Source organism: Hippocampus bargibanti, linkage group LG03 (assembly GCF_051943395.1).
Source record: "Hippocampus bargibanti isolate YZ-2025 linkage group LG03, ASM5194339v1, whole genome shotgun sequence".
In the NCBI taxonomy this organism is placed as follows: domain Eukaryota; kingdom Metazoa; phylum Chordata; class Actinopteri; order Syngnathiformes; family Syngnathidae; genus Hippocampus; species Hippocampus bargibanti.
The window spans coordinates 3,449,289-3,474,763 of NC_142736.1; the positions used below are offsets into that span (position 1 = coordinate 3,449,289).

The window sequence follows — 25,475 nt, forward strand, 5'->3', positions numbered from 1 at the left end:
GAACGAAGAGAGCCGGTTTCTAACAAGAAGCCGGAAATTGGACCCGACTTTTTTTGTCCTCTATTCCACGCCCCCAGTCTTTGGTTAAAGCCGCACGTGATTGGTCAACATCCGTGGTAGAGGAGGGAGGGGAGAATTACAGACACACGCGGCAGTGAGGAGAAGGTGGTGGTGGTGGTGGTGGTGGGGGGGGGGGGGGGGTCAGGGTAGACAGGTGGACAAATGTTATTACATTATACTGCTATTATTATTTAATTATGATAGTTTTTTACGAGTTGGTATGATAGCATTATTCATATGAAAAGCATTGATCTTCAGACCAGAGTAAGTCAAAGTTAGTGGATGCTCTTTGTGCACATATAAATCTAGACACATAAATAAAAATAATTGATATAGTGTATTTTTTTACATCAGTAATTCGTTTTTCACATAATTTTACATGCTATTCGGTAATTAATGAATTTAATCAACAAAAAAAAAAAAAAAAAACTGAGTAGCCATTTGGGAGCCAAAAGAGTCGGATCTTTTTAGTGAGCCGAACCAAAGGAACCGGCTCTTTGAAAAGAGCCGGAATTCCCATCACTGTTAACTAATCGCGTCGATTGTTGTTCTTTTATAATGTAAATAGTGAGAAAATGACGATGAGTCATTTTTACCCCCACCCCTCTACTCCCTTCCAGGTGGCCCAAAGGCGGCCAAGATGTCGAGTCGTGTGCTCGTAGCGATTCCGTCGGAAGCACCGTAGTTGATGTATGCAAATGTTGGAGGGGATGGAGGGAAGGGGGTGTAGCTCCATATTTACGTTGAATGGGAGCCGCCCTTCATTGAGCCACATGGTTCCCAACTGGCCGCCTTCGCGCCACTTTCCTACACCAGCAATCTTATTCAAGCTCAGCATCGACGACCCACGCACGTTCACTCGCCGTCGCGCACGTCTCGTCCTCCCGTTTATTTTTCTTACTCGCCACCGGTCTAAAAGTTTTTGCTTAATTGTTGCTCCGCTTTTTTACGTCGGCGACGGCGTAGTGAACGCCAGTTCCCTGAGCAAGTAGCGAAGATGGTGGATTTCGGTCTGGTGAGTGTCTCTCGACCCGCGTGGAAGTCTGCTTTTGGGTTGTTTTGAAGGGTTCGCTTTGACGTGGGTCATGTTCCCAGAGTGTATTTAGTGTTTCCCGAACCGCGGTGGTTGTTTAGGGGGGGAAACAAGCAAATGTATTTGGCGGAAATTCTGTTTTTGAGCGACAAAAACAGTGTAACATGAGGCGCATGGCAGCCCCCTCAGCTTCCACCATTGAAGGGAATGAGGGAGATTTGAAAAGCTGTCCTGCGCTTTCGCAACTACTTTAAACTGCTTCGCACTAGGTACAAGTGAGTTTAATACGAAAGCGGCCGTGTTGTACTTTTTGGCCAGCATGTGGGGAGGAGGGGAAATACGGCGAATTTTGTCCGACCGATTTCGAGTGCAGTGGCGTGTGAGTTAAAGTGCCCCCCAGAACAAAGCAGTAGCACATGGGGCAGGCTTAAGGCCGCGCCATTTAGCTTGTTAGCTTAGCAGCATCCATCATGCCCCCCACTACACTTCCAAAACGAAGCCGTACCAACTCGAACCGTGGACGGTCAAACACGCGCCGCCTTGTTAGTTTCACCCACCACCGTGTAGAATGTTTAAAAAAAAGTCCCTTTATTAATTTAACGGGCGTGTTTATTATCGGGCTAGCCGACATGTCACATCGCATTTCGTAATAGAACCCAAACCGGACTTTTAAATGGCGAACTATTTGTTTCCGACATTTGGTTTCTTCCATTCCGCACCGGCGGGAGGTAGAAGTCGCTGAGCCATTTCGCGCCAGAGGCGAGCGTCACCATTTTGCCATGTTTTTCGCCCTGCTAACGACAGCTAGCCGCGGCTAAGCTAACCCCCCCCTCCATCCGTTCTCTCGTGGGCTTTTTTTGTGTTGTAAAATGGATTCGGAAAGTACACCAAGCGCGATAGAGACCCCACTCGAATGACACCACACACGGCCATAGCTCTCGTGGTACGATCGGGTGGCGTTTGTTGAGAGTTTATTTACGCTGATGTTGGCGCACTTCTCGGCGCCATGTTGAAGACGATGGGGGAGGGGTACACAGCAACCCCCCTTCCCCGCGCACGCGCTCCCGTCGAGGCCAAAAGACGCGACTCGGAGATTGTTACGCTCATCATTTTGTCCCCAAAAAAACTACATAATTTACATTTCTACGTTTCAAATGTGATCAAAGTAGCCTTTGTTGCTGAAACACTCCTCATTGTACCATGTGTGTTTTTCTTCCAGGGTCACTCTGGAGTGGAAGCAGCAGCATCATCACAAACTGGTTCTAAAAAGACCCCCAATCCGTCTGTGTATTGTCAAAGTGCTTACAGTGCAGGTAGTTCTGTGCAATATCTACTGCAGTGGGGGCACTTAAAGCAATCTGCAGACACGGTCATCTTCATCTTAATAATAATAATACATTTAATTTCTAAGCGCCTTTCAAAATTTTCAAGGACGTTTTACAGTCACAGGATATTTTTACTTCTGCGGGTGAGCGGCGGCAGCCACGCGTGCCCGCGTTCACTCGACCCGCATGGAACAAAGTGTAAAAAAATAGTAACAAATAATATAATAATAGCGCTAACATGTACAAAAGGCAAATGCTGCCATCTCGTGGAAGAGAACAACATTACCAGAGGTCTGACCAGCGCTTTATCGGAAAGTAAAACCAAAACCCAGAGAAATTCGGGAACGGCGCTCCATGTCACAGTTTTCAATTCCCGAATTAATTCGGGAATGGCAACGAATGAGTTAATTTTAGCTATCTGGCTGGCTAGCCATCTATTTAGCTGGCTAGCTATTAGCTATCTATTGGCTTGCTAGATAGCTTTCTATCTATTTGTCTTACTATTCTATTTGAGTTACTTCCGGGTTGAGTGAACGCTGGCACGTGTGGCTGCCGCTGCTCAGCCACAGAAAAAAAACTTATCCTGTGACTGTAAAGTGACATTGAGAGTTTTGATAGGTGCTTATAAATGAAATGTATTATTATTGTTATTATAAAATAATAACAAATATGTGACATTGATGGACAAAATCAGATTTAGCACATTTCTCTCTTGTATTTTGTAAAAAAAACAAGTTACTCATTTTCTTTCACCGGACTACTTACACATGAATATTATTCTAAAGTACCAGTACAATGATACCTCGCTTTACGAACCTTTTCGGTTTACGAACGTTAAATGTATGAAAATTTTACCTTGGCATACAAACTATTTTTCAGGATACACGCGGAGCGCCACGATGAGTGATGTGTCGTTCGCGAACAAGCCCGTTCTCCTAACAACAAAATGGCAGCCGACTGTTTTTGTCCTCTATTCCCCGCCCCCAGTCTTCGGATGAATCCACGTGATTGGTCAAGAACGCAGCAGTGAGGGGAGGTGGTTTAAACCTTAGAGACAGGCAGACGACAGAGAGAGAGTGAGCAAATGAATAGAAAACAGTGACATTTGGACTTGTTTCAACTTTGATAGGCAGAGTGTATTCTGCAAGGTTAAAATTCCCATCAATCAGGCTCCACAAATAACCCACCCAAGCCTTCTGTACACGTTGATGCAAAAAGCTATCAACCCAACTAAACAGAACACACATGATGAGGAACTAGATAAAATTATGGCAGAGAAAGCACGTACGAGAGATCATTCCTCAAGATGGTGAAAGAAGAAGCTCCGTTCCTCATCAAATGTTTAATGCTGATGAAACCGGACACTCCATTGCATCGAGCCATCAATGACCATCACAAAGGTCAATAAAATCACTTTATTATACGGTACAGTTTATTTCTTTAATTATAATACCATAACACATTTATTATACATAAAATAAGGTCTATTTTGTGTAGTTTTACGGCTTAGAAAAGTGGAAAATTATGTTTTATGTGGACCTGGGAACGGATTATTCTCATTTTAATGGCTTACTATGGGAAATTATTTTTTGGGATACACACTTTTTTGCCTTACACACTCTGTCTGGGAACCAATTAAGTTCGTAAGCTGAGGTATCAGTGTACTACTACTTGAGTCCAATTTACGTCTACTTTACCCATCTCTGCCACCAAAATGGCCTCATTGCTCATCCGCCACCTCTCAAAATGGCCGCCAGAATTCTTCCCTTTGACCCCTTGTCTGCGTGCATGTCTTTTTTTCTTTCCAGAACTTTCTTTGTGCTAAGGTGCATCTAGTGCAGATAGTGAAATAGATTAGCACCTACTGCCCTAAGTGCTCCTTCTGGCATAAGGGGTTGTGATACACGCCACCAATTTCTAATTGGGCAGAAATATCTTGCAGTTCTCTGCTAGTTTTGCATAGTTGCACTACAAGAATAGATGAGTTGTGCAAATCTATGCAAAACTGATGGTGGCCTGCTTGCGCTCCACCTGTTTGGAATTTTTTTTTCCTCCTTTGAGGTGGGCGGGGGGTGGCATCACCAGAAATCTCAACAGGTGATAAATGTGTCGAGCGCAATGGCAGAATTGTTTTTCTTTTTTAGGTCTCTTCAAATGGAGTTCAGCAGTACTAAAGTGCTTATAGTGCAGGTAGTGATATTTTCCAATCTACTGCAATGTAAGCACTTGAAGTATTTCGAACTTGGCAGCCTCGTTTTTATTTCTTTTATTTTGAAAGGTGGCGATCCCAGAGTTACGTTGATCATCGCTTGGTTAGTTTTGCTGGTTTGCATTCAGCTTAAAAATGTCTTTGCTGTGCAAATCCATGCAAAACTGACTAAGTAGATGAAATCTCTTTTTTTTTTTTCTCCAGATTCTCTCACCATATTTTTCCTCACAGATTTGTTCAGGTTGTCCCTTCTGGTGCAGGTGGGGATTAGTAGCAATGCTTTTTAAAAAATATTTTGGAGGTATTGCACTTGTCCCGGCCTGTGTCAGAATGAGGATATGGCCACGGTTCAGACCTGAATGAACTTTGACCCCAACTGCTCCTCATTGGTCACGTGATGTTTTGATATGTGGCCTTGAACAATAGAACGCCCCCCGCCCCTGTGCAGTATTTTGTATGTGTTGTCATGCGAATAAAGTTATTAAAATGGTGGGATTTTTTTTTTTGTTTGACTTTGTCATTAGTATGACATAATGATCAGAAAGGGGTTTATAGCATCTAAAATACCCAAAATGCTGATATTTTTAGTCAAATGAAAAACATAAAAATTACTTGGTGTCCAAAAACTACTTCAAAATGAAACCGGAAATGGTCAGTTACAGAAGGTCCTGCCCCCTTGTTCGTGACGTCACGCTAAGACGTCTTGCCTTGCTCGAGAAGATACTTGTCATCCAGTTATGAATATGATTCAGATAGTTCTATCCTGAGTACTTTTGACAGATCAGATTTTGCATTTATGTATTTATTCATTCATTCCCTCCATGGGATATGTGTTATAAATGAACAATGTACCTTGTGGTTTTCATTCTCCTTATTGTATTTTATTCATTAATTATTAGTTATACTGTATATTAGCTAGCTAACTTTCTATTTGAGTTAGTCCTGGTTGGCTGGCGCAAGTGGCTGCCGCTGCTCACCCACAGAAAAACTGATGCCGTGACTGTAAAGTGACCTTGACAGTTTTGAAAGGCGCTTAGAAATGAAATTAATAATGTCAGAATCAGAATACCTTTATTCGTCCCGCAATGGGGAAATTTGCAGTCCACAGCAGCAATTGAAGAGGGATGGGGTTGTGTATCACATTATTTAAAAATCGTTTTACAGAAAACGAAACTGTAAGAAATATTGTTCTAAGTCAATTATGTAATACCGTACCATGGCTATCTGGCTGGTTGGCTAGCTATTAGCTATCTATTGGCTTGCTAGCTAGCTTTCTATCTATTTGTCTTACTATTTTATTTGAGTTACTTCCGGGTTGAGTGAACGCTGGCGTGTGTGGCTGCCGCTACTCACCCACAAAAAAACTTATCCTGTGACCGTAAAGTGACCTTGAGAGTTTTGAAAGGTGCTTATAAATGAAATGTATTATGATTATTAGAAAACTGCATGTTGATGTGAGTCGATATAATGGAAGTAAGTGTAGTTGCACCATTCATCCAGTAGATGGTAGTGTCGCACCGTCGACTGCCATTCAGCCGAGTAAATCAAGCGAGAGAGAGAGAGAGCAGGTAGCAGGAACCGCCTCCTCTACCTTGCATGGACGCTCACACAGCCGTCCGTAACTTTATATCCGAATGGATGGAACCCATCTTCCTTGCATCGGTTCCGTGACATTTCTACCCCGAAAAGCTGCCATGTAGTCCGGGACCGCACCCGAGCGAAAAAGCGACACCCCCGAACTCCTCTTGGCATTGTTTCAGCAAAACCCTTTTTTTTAACCCTTCCAAAGTGTTTTTTTTTCTCTACGATGTGGATTACTCGCATTTTTCTGCAAGCGAGTTTGTTCGCCGTTTGCATTGGAAACCCGCACAAATGCGACGAAGTTCGCAAACTTTTTCACCTGCGACAAATTGGACCGAGTCAGATGCTGCCATTAAATCCCAGGCCGGGTATGTGCTACTTTCACCGGTTCAGCGAACACTTTTTTTCCCCTACGCACACCGAAACATTGTAGTTCACTCCCGTGTTTTTATTCGGATGTTGTCGATCTGTCATTTTACAACGCTCACAATTGTTTTTTTTGTTTTTAATTTCATTTTTGGGGCATGGCTGCCCTAATTTGTTTACTGCATCCGTCGTCGTAAATAATGAGAATCCATCGATTGTAAATAATTTGAAAACATTACGTTTTCCTCCATTGTAAATAATTCGAAAATATTACGTTTTCATCAATTTTAAATAATTGGAAAATATTACGTTTTCATCCATTAAGACGTATCCCCACTGGCTATGATTAAAAAGTGCTTTTTTTGTCTATACGAACATGCCTTTCACGTACATTATTAAAGAACACTACACTGCCGTAAAACGAAATTGAAGGCGTTATGTTGTCGCTTTTTAAAAATGGATAAACGCACAATGATTTATTTGCTGAGGCTTCAGTGCTAATGAAGCTTCAACAGTGCTGATGATGCTTCAACTAGAACTGGATCTAAAAGTTGACATGCGTTTTAATCGACATCTTGACTAATAACTTCTTAAAACTTCCCCCTCTACACACAGGGTATTATTGTCATAATTATTAGCTATCTAATAGCTAGCTAGGTTTCTATCTATTTGAGTTACTTCCGGGTTGAGTGAAAGCTGGCGCGTGTGGCTGCTGCTGCTCACCCACTGCAAAATTTATCCTGTGACTGTAATGTGACCTTGAGGCGTTTATAAATGAAATATATTATTATTATTATTATTATTGTTATTATTATTATTATTTTTGAAATGTTCGAACAAGACTCAAAATTCTATTTCAAACATGAGGCGACATTATTTTGGGTCAAACATGGCGGATTAGCGGAATTACAGCTGACAGTTACATGCTGATATCATTTCATAACTTCTGTGATATCTGCATGTCGTATTAGACCTAACCAAGCAAAATAGGTGCGCACTGATTTCTTGCTTGTTGTGGAACGCGGTGAAATTCCTTCACGTCTGTCTTCACGTCACATGGAAGCTCGCATGTCATTTTGACGCTGCCTTCGGCCAAGTCTCTCTTGACTTTGTCCCAACATGCCCGAGGACCATTTTTGTAGGACTTTGGAGGGCTCGCTTTCAAGATGGTCCAATTGTCCTGCATGGGTTCATCGCAGACGTTTGATTGATTAGTGGAAAATCGGACACATCTTGTGATGTTGACGTGATTACGGCGCATTTATCACAAAATCAAAAGATGTTTGGGTTTTCTTGTCGGGGCTTTACCGCTTGTGGATTCCTGTAAAAAGTCTTTTTTTTTTCTCTTTCAAATCACATTAGCCTGTACAGTGATACCTTGGCTTACAAACTTAATTGCTTCCCAGACAGAGTGTGTAAGGCGAAAAGTGTGTATGACCACAAATTAATTTCCCATAGGAAACCATTAAAATGAGAATAATCCGTTCCCAGGTACCCATCAAACATCATTTTCTAATTTTCTAAGCCTTAAAACTACACAAAATATACCTCATTTTATCGAAAATAAATGTGCTATGGTATTATAATTAAAGAAATAAACTAACTGTATAATAAAGTTGTTTTATTGACCTTTGTGATGGTTGTTGATGGCTTGATGGAATGGCCGGTTTCATCAGTATTAAACACTTGATGAGGAACGTAGCCTTCTTCTTTCACCATCTTGAGGAATGAGGTGCTTTCTCTGCGATAATTTTATCTAGTTCCTCATCAATTGTGTTGCCTGTTTAACTGGGTTGATAGCTTTTTGCTAGTGTACGGATGGCTTGTACTGTTTTCTATCCATTTTGTCTTTCACTGTCGTCTGCCTGTCTCTTTAATGTTTAAACCACCTCCCCTCACGGCTGCTTTCTTGACCAATCACGTGGCTTTAACCGAAGACTGGGGGCGGGGAATAGAGGACAAAAAAAATATCGGCAGCCATTTTCCTTTGGAGAATGGCTTCACTCGGTCTCTCTCTGTCTGTAACCCCACCCTCACCCTCTCACGGCTGCGTTCTTGACCAATCACATGGCTTTAACTGACGACTGGGGGCGGAGAATAGAGGACCTAAACAAGCCGACTGCCATTTTGTTGTTAGGAGAACGGGCTTGTTCGCGAACGACACATCACTCATTGTGGCGCTCCGCGTGTATTCCGAAAAATAGTTTGGATACCAAGGTAAAATTTTCATAAATTTAACGTTCGTGAACCGAAACGTTCGTAAGCTAAGGGGTTCGTAAACTGAGGTATCACTGTATTAAAAAACAGTATCCACAATTTATGGACCAAATTTTACTCATTCACTGCCATTCATACTTTTATTCGGGAATTGAAAATATGACAGAGCGCCATTAGTTCGTGTGTTGTTCTTTTCTTGCTTCCCGATAAAGTGCTGGTCATACCTCTGGCAATGTTTTTTTTTTCCCTTCCAGGAGGAGGCAGCATTTGCCTTTTGTCCATGTTAGCGCTTTGTTAAAGCGCGATATAAACCAATATGGATGTATAGCATTGCATTTTGGACAGCCGCCCTCATTTCAAGCTCATATAACCCCAGACCCATATCATTTAGGAATGAACTCTTTTTATCGAATGAAAGAAGAGAGTCTAAGGTTTCGTATGCTGCATTGAATTTTTTTGTAGCCCTAAAACTCAATATTCCGTGGGTCCTGTAATTCCAGTGACAATGACAAAAACCCTGGCAATGCAGTGGACACATTTTTGCACATCGCCTGGCAGTGAATGAGTTAAAATCAATTTTCCAGTGAATATAATTTCCTTTCTCTGAACTCGCTTTTGAGGAGTCATCTTAGTCTCATGATGTCAGATAGCTCGATAGCTATCTATTATCTAGCTAGCTTTCTATCTATTTGAGTTACTTGTGGCTACCGCTGCTCACCCACAGAAAAACTGATCTTGTGACTGTAAAGTGACCTTGAGAGTTTTGAAAGGCGCTTAGGAATTAAATGTATGATTACAACGCTGTTTTAATTGGAAATATATAATAATAATAATAATAGTAATCCATTTCATTAATAAGCGCCTTTCAAAACTCTCAAGGTCACTTTACAGTCACAAGATCAGTTTTTCTGTGGGTGAGCAGCGGCAGCCAGACACGCTAGCGTTCACTCAACCCGAAAGTAACTCAAATAGAAAAAAAGCTAGCTCGCTAGCTAATAGATAGCTAATAGCTAGCCAGATAGCTATATAGCTAGCCATCTAGATAGCAAATAGAGAGCTAGCTAGCTAGATAGCAAATAGAGAGCTTATGTTTATATAATGATATTATTGTTAATTATATACTCCATTTGATCCTATTAGATACTCTGTTTAAATTTTATTTTGATTTTTCTAAAATGAAGCAAATATATAGCTAGCTAGCTAGCTAGATAGCTAATAGATAGTAACACGAGCCACCGTTCACTCAACCCGGAATAACTCGAATAGAAAGTTAACTAAAATTAGTTTTTTTCTTTGTTTTGCCATTTTCGCGTCATACAGTTTTTGTGTTTATTATTATTATTATTATTTTATTATTATTATTATTATTATTATTATCTATTAGCTACGTATAGTTATTTATTAGCTAGCTAGCTTGTGTTGCTATCTATTAGCTATCTACCTAGCTAGCTATATATTGGCAATCTATTAGCTATCTAGCTAGCTATTAGTTATCTATTAGCTAGTTACCTAGCTTTGTATCTATTTGAGTTACTTCCGGGTTGAGTGAACGCTGGCGCGTCTGGCTGCCGCTGCTCACCCAAAGAAAAAAAATCATCCTGTGGCTATAAAGTGTCCTTTTGAAAGGCGCTTATAAATGAAATGTATTATTATTATTATCTATATATAGTAATGTATTAGCTAGCTAGCTAACTTTCTAGCAAGTGAGCAACATAATGTAAAAAGACCAGGAAGGACCCATAGTACACTTTCTGATGGACATTATTCATATCCGAGCAAAATGCTGGAATCTACCTCATGTATTTCATCAGCCCAATTCGTACATGGGAACCAGCAGCGGCGGGCCGTGCATGTCACTCCTAGGCCTTCAGTAGTGCTATGTCTGAATCACTCCACAGCTGACAAAGCTGACGTTATTCTACTTTGCAATGAACCAACAATCTCTATATTTTTTTAAATAATTGTCGATTCTGATACATCATCTCATGTCCCAGGATCGGATCTTCAAGTGTGCCGGTCTAAAAGTACGACCTGCTGCACCAAAAAGATGGAGGAGAGGTACCAAGTTGCCGCGCGGAGGGACATCGAAAACCTTCTTCAGACCTCCAGTTCCAGTTTGAAGTTTCTCATCTCGCGCAACTTGGCTGCTTTTCAAGGTACGATACGGCTGCGAGGGTGGCAGGGTGTTAAACCAGGGGCGTCAAACTCTTTTTTTTGGGGGGCGACTGGTTAATAGTAATGTGTTGTTCGCGAACGAGCCGGTTGTTAGAGCCGGATCTCTGAAGTGAACGAAGAGAGCCGGTTCCTGACGAGGAGCCGGAAATGGGAGCCGACTTTTTTTGTCCTCTATTCTCCAACCCCAGTCTTCGGTTAAAGTTGCACGTGATTGGTCGATATCCGTGGTAGAGGAGGGAGGGGAGAATGACAGACACACGCAGCAGTGAGAAGGGGGTGGGGGGGGGATAAGGTAGACAGGTGGACACACGTTATCACATTATGCTGTTATTATTATTCCATTATGATATTTTTTACTAGTGGGTATGATAGCATTATTAATATGAAAAGCAAATGAGTGACAGCGGATCTTCAGACCAGAGTAGCCACAGGGAAAGTTAAAGTCAATAGATGCTTTCTGCGGACATATAAATCAAGCCGTATAAATAAAAACATTTGATAAAGTGTGTTTTTTACATGAATACTTCGTTTTTCACATAATTTTACATGATTTTTGGTAGTTAGTTAATTTAAGCAACAACAAAAAAAAAACAAAAAAACTGAGGAGCCATTTGGGAGCCATAAGAGCCGGATCCTTTTAGTGAACCGAGCCAAAACAAGCGGCTCTCGGAAAAGAGTCCGAATTCCCATCACTACTGGTTAGCACGTCAGGCAACTAGTTAGCACGTCGAACAACATGTTAGCGCACACCCGTCTCATCGTGCGGAGGTCAATGGTTCAAATCCGATACCTCGGTTTACGAACCCCTTGGCTTACGAACTTTTCGGTTTACGAACGTTACAGTTATGACAATTTTACCTTGGCATACAAACTTTTTTCGTACGCTGATCAATGAGTGATGTGTCGTTCGCGAACGAGCCCGTTCTTCTAACAACAAAATGGCAGCAACTGTTTTTGTCCTCTATTCCCCGCCCCCGGTCTTCGGTTAAAGCCACGTGATTGATCAAGAACGCAGCAGTGAGGGTGGTGGTTTCAACATTAAAGAGACAGGCAGACAACAGTGAGAGAGTTTCAACTTCAAAGGCAGAGTGTAGACTGCAAGGTTAAAATATCCCATCAATCAGTCTCCACAAATAACCCGTGTTCTGTAGTGTTCTTACTGTGCTATGAGGTTTGCACACACAAGCCATTTGTACGCTTGATGCAAAAAGCTATCAAGCCAGCTAAACAGAACACAATTGATGAGGAACAAGGTAAAATGATGGCAGAGAAAGCACCTCCAAGGGATCATTCCTCAAAATGGTGAAAGAAGAAGGCTACGTTCCTCATCAAGTGTTTTATGCTGATGAAACTGGACACTCCATTCCATCAGGCCATCAACGACCATCATAAAGGTAGATAAAACGACTTTATTATACAGTTCAGTTTATTTCGTTAATTATAATACCATAGCACATTTATTATACATAAAATAAGGTATATTTTGTGTAGTTTTAAGGCTTAGAGAATTAGAAAATTATGTTTGATGGCGACCTGGGACCGGATTATTCTCATTTTAATGGTTTCCTATGGGAAATTAATTTTTGGGATACACACTTTTCGCCTTACATACTCTGTCTGGGGAGCAATTAAGTTCGTAAGCCAAGGTATGATTCATTTTCAATCGATTGGCACCTCTGACTTCATTTGGAAATACAGGAAGTGGTGTATAAACAGAGAGAATGAAGCTAATGTAGCCACTTGCGAGCAAAGCCTTCAATTAGGTAACAACAACAGCAAAAATAAACAAACCAAAGTTCCATTTCAAATCTTTTTTTCCCACTGTGCTTTTGCCTCTCATGCTTCGAGGGTATGTTTCAAAAAAAAAAAAATAATAAGCTCAACGTGTTAAAAATAACGAGTCACAAAAAGCGCACGAGCTGCTAATTACACGCGCCGCTTCAAAAGACGCGAGTGATCTTGTTGCGACGCTCCGTGACATTTCTTCAGAGCGAGTTAGTTTTGCTATCTCATCCCCAAAACCAACATGGACGCCGCCTTTCAAATCTGCTCACAGCGTCAAACGCGTCGTCCGGGGCAACTGGGACGCTGACAAATGAGCCAGTGTTCAGCTTCTTTCCCGGCAAATGACTTTATCTCCTCTCGTCTTCTGTCTGAAAGCCTCTCGGGATGGAATGTTTTCATTTGTTAGTTTCCGCGCACAGACACAAACGCCGTCCCCCAACCTCTCCCTCTGCAGTTTTGCCTTCTATCCATGACAACCAAACTTTTCCGTCTTCGCTCCATGCCAGGAAGAAGGGGGCAAATAAAACGTGGGGATATAAACTACTCCGGAGTCAGTTGCTGAGATCCCGACGGCTTTGGGTCCAAAAATTGCGCTTATAACGTTGTTCAAAATAAGTCTCTCGACGTGAACTTTCATGGTGTGTTTGCAATTATGAATCGTACTCTGAAATGCGTGTTTGCCGAAAGGACAACCGACACCGCCGGACAAGTCGCGTCCATAATTTGTAAAATCACGTCAAATGACTTCTACAAAGATTCCACGGCATTTAGCTATATTTTACATTTTACGACTCGCGCTGAATATTCCGGAAGTCTTGTTTTTGAGTTGGATGACGATGCCAGAAGTGACGTCACGGAAGGAGCGCCCCTGACTGAGAAAGCGACACACAATGCATTTTGGGTACTTTTTTTTCCATCTGAAAACACCATGTTGATGGCGAAATTAGAAGGAAAACTACATAAATAACGTAATAGCTACATAGGCTAGCTAGACAGCTAATAAATACTAAATAGCTAGCTAGCTGCACAGTTAGCCAGCTAGATAGGTAATAGCTAGATCGTTGTGTGTCGCAGCCAATTGCGGTGACACGCATGAAGAAGGTGTAAGTTGACACAAATTCCCAGCGGTCAAATCAGCTCGTTTCCAACGGAGTTTGTGCGCCATCTTGTGCATTTTCTGGGCGCTACATTGGAGTACAGACGGCTCGAATTGATACGGAAGGACTTCTTTAATCGATGGCAAACATTTATGCTTTCCTCTCCAGAACTATTTGAATCATATTCATAACTGGATGAGTCACAAGAAAGCATCTTCACCGAATCTGAACTCTTTAAAGCCATTGTTTTGATTCTGGAGTAGGCAGTTTGTGAAGGAGTACCCTGGTGTGACATCACGAACAAGGGGGCGGGACCTTCTGAAACTCGCCATTTCCGGGGTCATTTTGAAGTAGTTTTGGGACACTTGAACTCATTTTTATTGGTGTTTTGCATTTGACTAAAAATATCAGCCTGCGTGCGTGTTTTGGTTATTTTAGATGCTCTAAAACGTTTTTCTGATGTCAGTAAGGAAACAAAAAAAATGGTGTCGGTTGTCATTTAAGTGACCCACAAATGGACCTACCTTTTGCTTTGAAAGCTTTTGAAGAGAAAACGAGTCTGAATTGTGTTGGGCCGCCCGCATGTGAGACGACAGTTGTCTGACGTGTTACCAGACAAAAGAAACAAACAAATAAATGAAAAAAAAACCACAAATAAACAAACGCACAAATTAAAAGACATATATTACATAACATAATAATAATAATAATCATCATCATCATTACTATTGTATATAATAATATGATATAGTAATGTTTTTTCTGACCATCTTGTTATTTTTCATTATTATTAATGTATTATTATTATTGTCCTTAATAATAATAATAATAAGAATCCTGCTTTCATTCCTTTCATCACTTTGCTGCTGTGAAATGTAAATTTCTCCACTGTGAGACTAATAAAGGCATATCTAATCCAATCCAATAATAATAATATTATTATTATTATTGATAATAATAAAATAATAATAAATTACAAGATGGTCAGAAAAAAAATATATAATAAAAATCCAACATTATTATTATTATTTTTATTAAATATTTTTTTGTGACCATCTTGTAATTTATTATTATTATTTTATTATTATTATTATCATCAATAATAATAATAATGTTTTATTTTTATTATATATTTTTTTCTGACCATCTTGTTATTTATTATTATTAATTTATTATTATTATCCTTAATAATAATAATAATAATAATAATAATAATAATAATAAGTAGTATCCTCAGTATTATTAATTCGAATTATTATGACCTCTATTATATTATTACTTTACACCGTGAACAACAACAACAACAACAACGTGGTTATGGGGATTATTATTATATTATTATTCATCATATGGATGGATTTGCCTTTATTACTCTCACAGTGGAGAAATTTACATTTCACAGCAGCAAAGTGATGAAAGAAATATATATATATATATATATATATATATATATATATATATATATATATATATATATATATATATATATATATATATAACAATCACAACAATAATCGGAATAATTCTTATTCTTATCATAATAACTATTAATATTAATTATTACTTGCATGTTTTTCCCCATTGTGGGACCACTAAAATCTGATTGAGATTCTGCTAACACACATCTACCGGCTCAAAACGTATCTCCCTGCGCCTGGATCACAATCATCCTGTAAACCGCACATACTTGGACCCGGTTCCACTGGTGGTCGGTGGGGAGATGGCTTTGAAATCCCGGTTCGATTCCCTCAGCCGCCTCATTTTGTGACGTACGACTCTTTTGTTGTTACGACTTCCAAGCCAAATGCGTGCGCGGCGGCCCTCCTCAAGATTCCCACATGAATTTGGCCAATCGGCTTTGTGGATAGTTGATGTAAGGGGAGGACAGCGAGTGAAGAAGAATGAAAGACCGATGGAGAGAAAGTTTGGGAGGGCGCCAGATCGCATTTAAAAAGTCTTTGCGCGGCGTTTCAAGTCGGCCGATGAGGATTTAGTAGCAAACTGGATTAGTCCCAGTCGATGGCCTGCAACCATTCAGTCGTTCATTCAGCCACTTCTCTCATCATGTCGCTTAAAGAACAACCGACAGTTTTTTTTTGTTTCCTAACTGACATCAGAAAAACATTTGATAGCATCTAAAATACCCAAAACACGCAGGCTCATATTTTTAGTCAAATGGAAAACACCAATAAAAATGACTTCGTGTCCAAAATCTGCAAAAAATTGACCTGCGAATTGGGCATTTTCAGAAAGTCCCGCCCCCTTGTTCGTGACGTCACACCAAGACGTCTTGCATTGCTGGAGAATCAAAAGAATGGCTTCAGATTCGGAGAATATGCTTTCTTGTTACACATCCAGTTATGAATATGATTCAAATAGTTCTGAAGAGGAAAGCATACATGTTTGCAATCGATTAAAGAATTTATTCTGTGCCATTTTGAGGCAACGTTGTTGGGAAATGTCTCACCCAAAAAGAGGCAGAAAATGGCCACCGAGCTCCTGTGAGGAATGAATCAGCCCGTTTCCACAGGCTGATGAATTCCTTACATGGAGCTTGTAACACGAGGTTTTCAGACCAAACAAGCATTGACGTGATGGAAGGACTGCTACAATATATCATTTTTTTTCGGTCAGGGGCGTTCCTTCAGTGACGTCACGTACGGACTCGTCACCAACTCAAAAACAAGACTTCCGGAATATTCACCACGAGTCTTAAAACGTAAAATTTAGCTATATGCGGTGGAATCGTTGTAAAATACGCTCAGTAGAAGTCATTTGAAGCCATTTTACAAATTATGGAAACAACTTGTCCGGAGACATTGGTTGTCCTTTAAAGGACAAGAAAAACACGTTTTATAGCATCTAAAATACACAAGACTGATATTTTGAGTCAAATGCAAAACACCAATAAAAATGACGTCAAGTGTCCCAAAACTGCCACTAAATGAGCTCAGAAGTGGGCATATTCAGAAAGTCCCGCCCCCTTGTTCGTGACGTCACGTTAGGATACTTCACAAACTGCCTTGCTCCAGAATCAAAACAACAATGTCTTCAGAGAGTTCAAATTCGGAGAAGATGCTTTCCTGTTACTTATCCAGTTATGAATACGATTGAAATAGTTCTGAAGAGGAAAGCATACATGTTTGCAATCGATGAAAGAAGTCCTTCCGTATCAATTCGAGCCGTCTGGACCCCAATGTAGCGCCCAGAAAATGCACAAGATGGCCCACAAGCAAGTATGTGCACAAGTATGTGCAAAATCTTGTCATGCGGCTTGCTTGATTTTAGAGCAGTCTGCATTGCCACAAAAATCCGGAGCATGAAAATTGGACCTCTGTATCGTGTGTGTGCGTGTGTGTGTGTGTGTTTGTGTGGGTGTGCGTATGTGTGTGCATGTGTGCTTGTTTTTTATGTTTTATGGGGAACACTTTTCGGCTCATCACACACATTCATACACACTCACTCACACACATGCAAACACATACGCACACGCACACCCACATACACTCACACGCATACAAATACACATTAACAACACACCCTGATACAAATAGACATATACCCACACACACCCACAAAACCCACACACTCACACAAATACACGTACACACACACACACACACACACACACACACACACACACACACAACACACACTGATACAAATACACATATAACAACACACACAAATACACACACTACACATATACACGTACACGTACACACACACACACACACACACAAACACACATTAACACACACACACAAATAGACATATACACACACACACACACACACACACACACACACACACACACACACACACACACACACACACACACACACACACACACACACACACACACAAATACACATTAACAACACACACTTATACAAATAGACATATACACCCACAAACCCACGCACTCACACACACACATGCACACACACACACACACACACACACACACACACACACACACACACACACACACACACACACACACACACACACACACACACACACACACACACACACACACACACACACACACACACACATACAAATACACATTAACAACACACACTTATACAAATAGACATATACCCACACATACCCACAAACCCACGCACTCACACACACACACACATACACACACCCACAAACCCACACACTCACACAAATACACACACACACACACACACACACACACACACACACACACACACACACACACACACACACACACACACACACACACACACACACACACACACACACACACACAGAGTATTCTTTGATCATATGAATCGCTGTGGCGACCCCTTGAAAGGAAAAGCCGAAGATTTTAAACTCCATAAGAAAGTGAAGCAATGTCTCAGAAGAAGGCCTTGGCCTGCAGCGAGGCCTGCGGGCAAGCCTGACGATCGTCCTACTCGCAAGTCTGCGGCGGGAAGAGCGGGAGTTGTGAGGAAAAACCACAACAGGTTATTTTTCATCTTTAAGAGAGAGCTAACTCCTGTCGCATTCCCAGTTAGCAGTTCCTGACTACCAAGTCGCCACGCTTCGTTTTTGAAAGTGTCTCAGTGTGTCATCCAGACCCAATCGGCATCTGGATGCCGATTCTATCAAGCTTTCTGTGGAATTCCAGTTAGGTCGGGGCAGAAAAGCGGAACGATACTTTGACCTCACGTCCTCCGGTCATGTGCTAACGAATACATTAGCAGAGGGTTAACCTAGTGATGCTTAACTGGATAGGGTGAGTTCAAAGAGCGTCCAGATCATTGGACACTGTGTCAAAATCATTGTCACCGCCCTAGTCACTCTCGAGGACTTGCACACTGCAAGAATCCAAACAAGGGCGCGGAAAATCCTACTGGACCCTCCGCACCCTGCCCACCACATTTTCCAGTGACTCCCTTCAGCCAGGCGCTAACGATCCATGCGCATCAAATCCAGCAGACATTTAAACAGCTTCAACCCCCGTCGCCATTCACTCTCCAAACAGTAACCCAAATGTAACTGTATCGTACCTATTTGCAATTTTTGGATGATGATACTAGTGCAGCGTTTGCGACCGGGGACAAATTCCTTGTGTGCCGTACATACTTGGCCAATAAGGATGATTCTGATTCTGATCACTGGCGGGAAACCTATGTTCAAAAACAAGCGTTTACAGTCACAGAGTGTGAATGGTTGTTAGCTTTCGACAGTTTAGCCTCCTGCCAAGGAGGGGTGTCGGAATGTGGGCGAAAGCCAAAAAATAGACGATGAAAACCCACACAAACAATGGAGTTAAACATACGCCACAGAGGAAAGACCACGGGGACATGATTCCAACTGAAGAAACCTTGGAACTTCACCACTAAGATGCCGCATACCACTGGGCAATTACTTGTCACAAGGAATATTTGAACAGCGTCTTTGGAACTGCAACGATTGTAGGGAAAAGATCGGACAAACTGAGCTGTCAGTTACGGGGAAGACGAGAAGGAAGTAGAACGAAGCGCGTCATGGACAAATTAGCTGGTCAAAATGTGTCCGAGGAGTCAAAAGTGGGACAGTTTGGGGTACCTTGCGAGTGTTGATCTACCAGACAAACAACAATCGGTGTTGGGACGTGTGCTAGCATGTTTGAAGGAGGACACAAAGTCTCAAATCTGGATGAGACGGGCAAAAACAATCAACAGGGTTGTCTGTTTACTACCGCCACTTAAAGGACAACCGACACCTGCGGACAAGTTGCGTCCATAATTTGTAAACTCACTTCAAATGACTTCTACTGAACGTATTTTAATAAGATTCCAACGCATATAGCTATATTTTACGTTTCAAGACTGGCATTGAATATTCAGGAAGTCTTGTTTTCCAGTTGATGCCGATGCCCTATGTGACGTCACAGAGGGAACGCCCCTGACTGAGAAAGCGACACACAATGCATTTTGGGTACTTTTTTCATCTGAAAACAACCTGTTGATGGCAAAATTAGAAGGAAAACGACACAAATAACGCCATGGTGAATGGTTGTGTGTCGCAGCCAATTGCGGTAAGACGCATAAAGAAGGTGTAAGTTGACACAAATTCCCAGCGGACAAATCAGCCCATTTCCAACTGAGCTTGGGCGCCATCTTGTGCACATTCTGGGCGCTACATTGGAGTACAGACGGCTCGAATTGATACGGAAGGACTTCTTTAATCGATTGCAAACATGTATGCTTTCCTCTTCGGAACTATTTGAATCATATTCAAAACTGGATGAGTAACAAGAAAGCATCTTTTTCCGAATCTGAACTCTCTAAAGCCATTGTTTTGATTCTGGAGCAAGGCAGTTTGTGAAGGAGTATCCTGGTGTGATGTCACGAACAAGGGGGCGGGACTTTCTGAATCTCCCCAGTTCCGAGCTCATTTTGTGGCAGTTTTGAGTCACTTAAAGTCATTTTTACTGGTGTTTTGCATTTGACTAAAAATATCCGCCTGCGTGTTTTGGCTATTTTAGATGCTATAAAACGTTTTTCTGATGTCAGTTAGGAAACCAAAAAATGGTGTCGGTTGTCAGGCCAGTGTTGCACAGAGGTTGTTCCAGGTTGAGGGGGGTGTGTTCTATGACCCATACTTGACCGTTACAGGAAATAAACGGAGCAGCTTTATCGCAACATACTTCCTCTTAACTCATTCACTGCCACACCATGTGCAAAAATGTGGCCCCACTCCAGTGCCAGGACATTGACTTTTAGGACTATAAACATTCAATTTAGCGTTACAAACCCCAGACTCTCTTCTTTCATCAGAGAAAAACAGTTAATTACTAAGTTTGATGGGTCTGGAGTTATATGAGATTGAAATGAGGGTGGCTGTCCAAAATACAATACATTACAATCAGAATCAAAGGATTTGTCTCCGCTAGAACATGCTGCACTAGTATCATCACAAAAAAACAGGCATAGAGGCACTACACAGATTTGGGTTCCTGTTTAAAGAGTGAATGGCGACTGGGAAAGAAGTTGTTTAAATGTCTGCTGGATTTGGTGCTGGAAAAGGTGATGGGCAAGGTGCGGAGGGTCCAGTACGATTTTCCGCGCCCTTCTTTCGAGTCCTCGAGAGTGGCGAGTGTATTTTTATATCCGTACATATTGACAGATATAACACTTTAACAACAACTGCGGCTGTAACAAAGCGCTAACATGGGCAATAGGCAAATGCTGCCCCCTGGTGGAAGGGGAAAAACATTGCCAGAAGTCTGACCAGCGCTTTATCGGAACAAATGGCGCTCCACGTCATGCGTTTTAATTACCGAATAAATTCAGGAATGAGTTAAAAATATGTTTTCCACGGACACAAATGTATCCAAGCTTGCTTTCATTGACCCGAATAGCGTCGCCTGAAAAACTGCAAAAGAAAACTTCCTTTTCCCCATTTTTCCACCTGGCTGCTCTCTTCATCCACACGACTTAGGAGTCAATATTTGAGGATCTGTTGCAGCCCTCCATCACTTCAAAGAGCCCCCAGTTCCACTCTGAACGTCACCTTTAATACGTTGTTTGGGAAAAGACGCAGGGGGAGTAGGAGGAGGGGGGGTTCAATAAAACGGGACACAAGAGCTTCTTGTTGAAGGCTGCTAGTGTGTGTGCAGGTCAGGCATCGAGAACGAAAAGAAACGCGGGTCGGCGTTTATATACAGTGATACCTCGGTTTACGAACCCCTTAGCTTACGAAGTTTTCAGTTTACGAACGTTAAATATATGAAAATTTTACCTTGGCATACAAACTACTTTTTCAGGATACACACGGAGCTCCGCAATGAGTGACGTGTCGTTCGCGAACCAGCCCGTTCTCCTAACAAGAAAATGGCAGATGACTTGTTTTTGTCCTGTATTCCACGCCCCCAGTCTTCGGTTAAAGCCACGTGATTGGTCAAGAACGCAACAGTGAGGTGTGGTGGTTTAAACATTAAAGAGACAGGCAGACGACAGAGAGAGAGTGAGAAAATGCATAGAAAACAGTGACATTTGGACTCATTTCAACTTTGATAGTTCAAAGGCTCAAATCAAATCAGGTTCAAATGAATCAGGCTCCACAAATAACGCGCACAAGCCATCTGTACACTTGATGCAAAAAGCTATCAACCCAGCTAAACAGAACATAATTGATGAGGAACTAGGTAAAATTATGGCAGAGAAAGCACCTACGAGGGATCATTCCTCAAGATGGTGAAAGAAGAAGGCTACGTTCCTCATCAAGTGTTTAATGCTGATGAAACCGGCCACTCGATTCCATCAATCCGTCAACGACCATCACAATGGTAAATAAAATGACTTTATTATACAGTGCAGTTTATTTCTTTAATTATAATACCATAGAACATTTATTATACATAAAATAAGGTCTATTTTGTGTAGTTTTGAGGCTTAGAAAAGTAGAAAATTATGTTTAATCGGGACCTGGGAACGGATTATTCTCATTTTAATGGTTTCCTATGGGAAAGTAATTTTTGGGATACACACTTTTCGCCTTACACATTCTGTCTGGGAACCAATTAAGTTCGTAAGCCAAGGTATCACAGTACATGCGGTACTTTGCATTCAAGGGGGTTTGGGGGTGTCAAAATGTCAGAAGAAGCCATTTCACAGAAGACACAGCAGCATTGCGGAAGTTTCTCCTAATCTACCTGAAAATTCTTTTTCTGTCTGATGTTAATGTTGGATCGATCATTGTTGTCCCACCCAGAGCCACCCTCCTCTACAATTTTATTTTTTATCAACTCCATCTACTCGAGTGCACCAGCGTGACATGGACAAACGAGATTGCACCACTGTGTAAATCTCAATAAGGTCCATAAAACGTCATAAAATGCAGTTATGGTTTAGGAGCAGTTCCCAAAATGGCCGCAGGACAAACTCCGGCAGCTATAAATCTCCATTTCAAACGCCCCCTGGGGGGGACAAAAACGATGTAAAATGCTGACAAAGTGGCTGTATTTTTTAGAGCTCATCGCAAAGTGTGAAGTGGGTGGCAATAAAGTGCATATTTGGACACTTTTTGATTGTTTAGAATTTTGATCTTATGAGACAGATCCTGAAAGGAATCTTAAATATATATTTTTGTTTGTAAATTCCATTCAATCTCAGTTGTCTAGCTAGCTATCGATTTGCTATCTATTTGCTATTTTTAAGCTATCTATTAGCTGTCTAGCTGGCTGGCTGGCTATCTGGATCGCTATCTATTGGCTATCTAGCTAGCTATCTAGTGGCTATCTAATGGCTATCTCATAGCTATCTACTAGCTGTCTAGCTGGCTTGTAGCTGTCAAGCTATATATTAGCTATATGGGTAGCGATCTAGTAGCTATCTATTCGCTATCTATTAGCTAGCTAGCCAACTTTCTATCTATTTGAGTTACGGGTTGAGTGAAGGCTGGCGCGTGTGGTTGCCGCTGCTCACCCGCAGAAAAAACTTATCCTGTGACTGTAAAGTGACCTTGAGAGTTTTGAAAGGTGCTAAATGAAATTGACTATTATTATTATTATTTATGTGCGTGCGTGTATGTGTGTGTTTGCGTGTGTGTGTTTGTGTGAGTGTGCATGTTTGTGTATTTCTGTGTGTGTGTCTGTGTGTGTGGGTGGGAATGCGTGTGCAGGTGTATGTGTATTTGTGTGACTGTGTGTGTTTGTGTGTGTTTATGTATGTCTGTATGAAGCTTAAAGTGGTCCCCGGAAAACGTGTGTGTGTGTGAAGAGTTGAAAAGTGGTCCCCAGAAAACATGGAAAACATGTGAATGTGTGTGAAGAGTTGAAAAGTGTTCCCCAGAAAACATGGAAAACGTGTGTGTGTGTGAAGAGTTGAAAAGTGGTCCCCAGAAAACATGAAAACCGTGTGTGTGTGATTAGTTGAAAAGTGGTGCCCAGAAAACATGGAAAACGTGTGTGTGTGTGTGTGTGTGTGTGTGTGTGTGAAGAGTTGAAAAGTGGTCCCCAGAAAACATGAAAACCGTGTGTGTGTGTGTGTGTGTGTGTGTGTGTGTGTGTGTGTGTGTGTGTGTGTGTGTGTGTGTGATGAGTTGAAAAGTGGTCCCCAGAAAACTTGAAAACCGTGTGTGAGTGTGAATAGTTGAAAAGTGGTCCCCAGAAAACATGAAAACCGTGTGTGTGTGTGTGTGTGAATAGTTGAAAAGTGGTCCCCAGAAAACATGAAAACCGTGTGTGTGTGTGTGTGTGAATAGTTGAAAAGTGGTCCCCAGAAAACATGAAAACCGTGTGTGTGTGTGTGTGTGTGTGTGTGTGTGTGTGTGTGTGTGTGTGTGTGTGTGTGTGTGTGTGTGTGTGTGTGTGTGTGTGTGTGTGTGTGTGTGAATAGTTGAAAAGTGGTTCCCAGAAAACGGAAAACCGTGTTTGTTTGTTTGTGTGTGTTTGTACGGCTATACTTGTGAGGTCCACAATGATTTTATACCATACGTAGTGAGGACGTTTTTGACTTGTGAGGACTGTTAGTTCGGTCCTCACAAGTTTTTCATTCAAAAGGCTTCTAGAAGGTCTAATATGCATTTCTCAAAGCTGCTCACCGTCAGAAAAACTTAGCCTGTGACTGTAAAGTGTCCTTGAGAGTTTTGAAAGGTGCTCATAACTTAAATATATTTTTATGATTATTTTCAGGGAGGTCCTCACGTGTGTGTGTGTATGTCTGTATGAAGTAAAAAGTGGTCCTCAGAAAACATGAAAACCGTGTTTCTATGTCTGTGTGCGTGTGTATGCGTGTTTTTGTGTATGTGTGTGTGTGTGTGTGTGTGCGAGCATATTTTGCTTACTCCTCTCATCTTATTCCCTTTTATGCCTTTTAAGTTTGTCCGTATGATGAAGGATGAAATGACAAGATTTCATTTTGCGATTTGGGGCACCAAAATAAAAGGGCCAATTTTGTTTTCTGCCAAGATATCGACGTCACTTGACAGGTGATATTTGTTAGTTCTTGTTTGTGTACTTTTTGCCCAGCCCTCATTACCAAGATGGCTTTGCCTCGTACCACCGAGGCCCTCTGATCATCTCATATTCAAGTTCATGAGCGCATTTTTTTTCCGGGATGTTGTGCTTCACTTGCTTGCATTTTTAAAATTCCCAATCCCGGAATGTCAATGCGATGTATTTGTATTATTATTATGAATTTTAGGCATCCTGAACAAATAATGCAGATCTCATGTGTTTTTTTTTCCACACCAAGTCACTTGGCTCAAGGTCCCCACGACTACGAACTGGATCAATGACATTGACAGTGTCTGAAATAACGTCTGCCCGGATGCCCGGGGCGTGCAACTTTTCCATCGGGCGTACAACTTACAAAACGTCTCACGCCCGGGTGGCCGACAACTTCTCCACGAAAATAAAACAAAAAAACGAAAGATTATTTTTTCAAATCAAACGTTACCTTTATGAAATAAAGGAGACGTTTGAAATCTTCATTCGGTTTGGACATTTCTGAATTTCGGTTTGTTTGGCAATTTGCATACTCGGCACAGCAGCCAATCAGAAGCCTGCTTCTCGAGCGTTATAAGGTCGTGCATTTGCATATCATTTTCCAAAATAGATGCTCAGAACCTCAGCCCCAGAAGAAAGATTCAAAAGAAGCTAACAAAATTTAGGA

General features: G+C 41.4%; 1 protein-coding gene and 1 long non-coding RNA gene across 2 annotated transcripts in view; both read left to right on the plus strand.

Moving 5' to 3' along the window:
- The first annotated feature begins 850 nt into the window (after positions 1 to 850).
- Positions 851 to 3,841, plus strand: LOC148899986 (uncharacterized). Its single transcript, XR_016114589.1, has 3 exons — positions 851 to 1,075; positions 2,313 to 2,406; positions 3,298 to 3,841. It is a non-coding gene; the product is annotated as an uncharacterized LOC148899986 (long non-coding RNA).
- A 2,459-nt stretch (positions 3,842 to 6,300) lies between these two features.
- Positions 6,301 to 25,475, plus strand: part of gpc5a (glypican 5a) — a 122,140-nt gene continuing 102,965 nt past the window's right edge. Inside the window, exons 1-2 of the mRNA XM_088991527.1 lie at positions 6,301 to 6,576; positions 10,786 to 10,947. Coding sequence (XP_088847653.1) covers positions 6,435 to 6,576; positions 10,786 to 10,947 — 304 coding nt within the window. The 5' untranslated portion in view covers positions 6,301 to 6,434. The remainder of the gene's footprint in view (positions 6,577 to 10,785; positions 10,948 to 25,475) is intronic.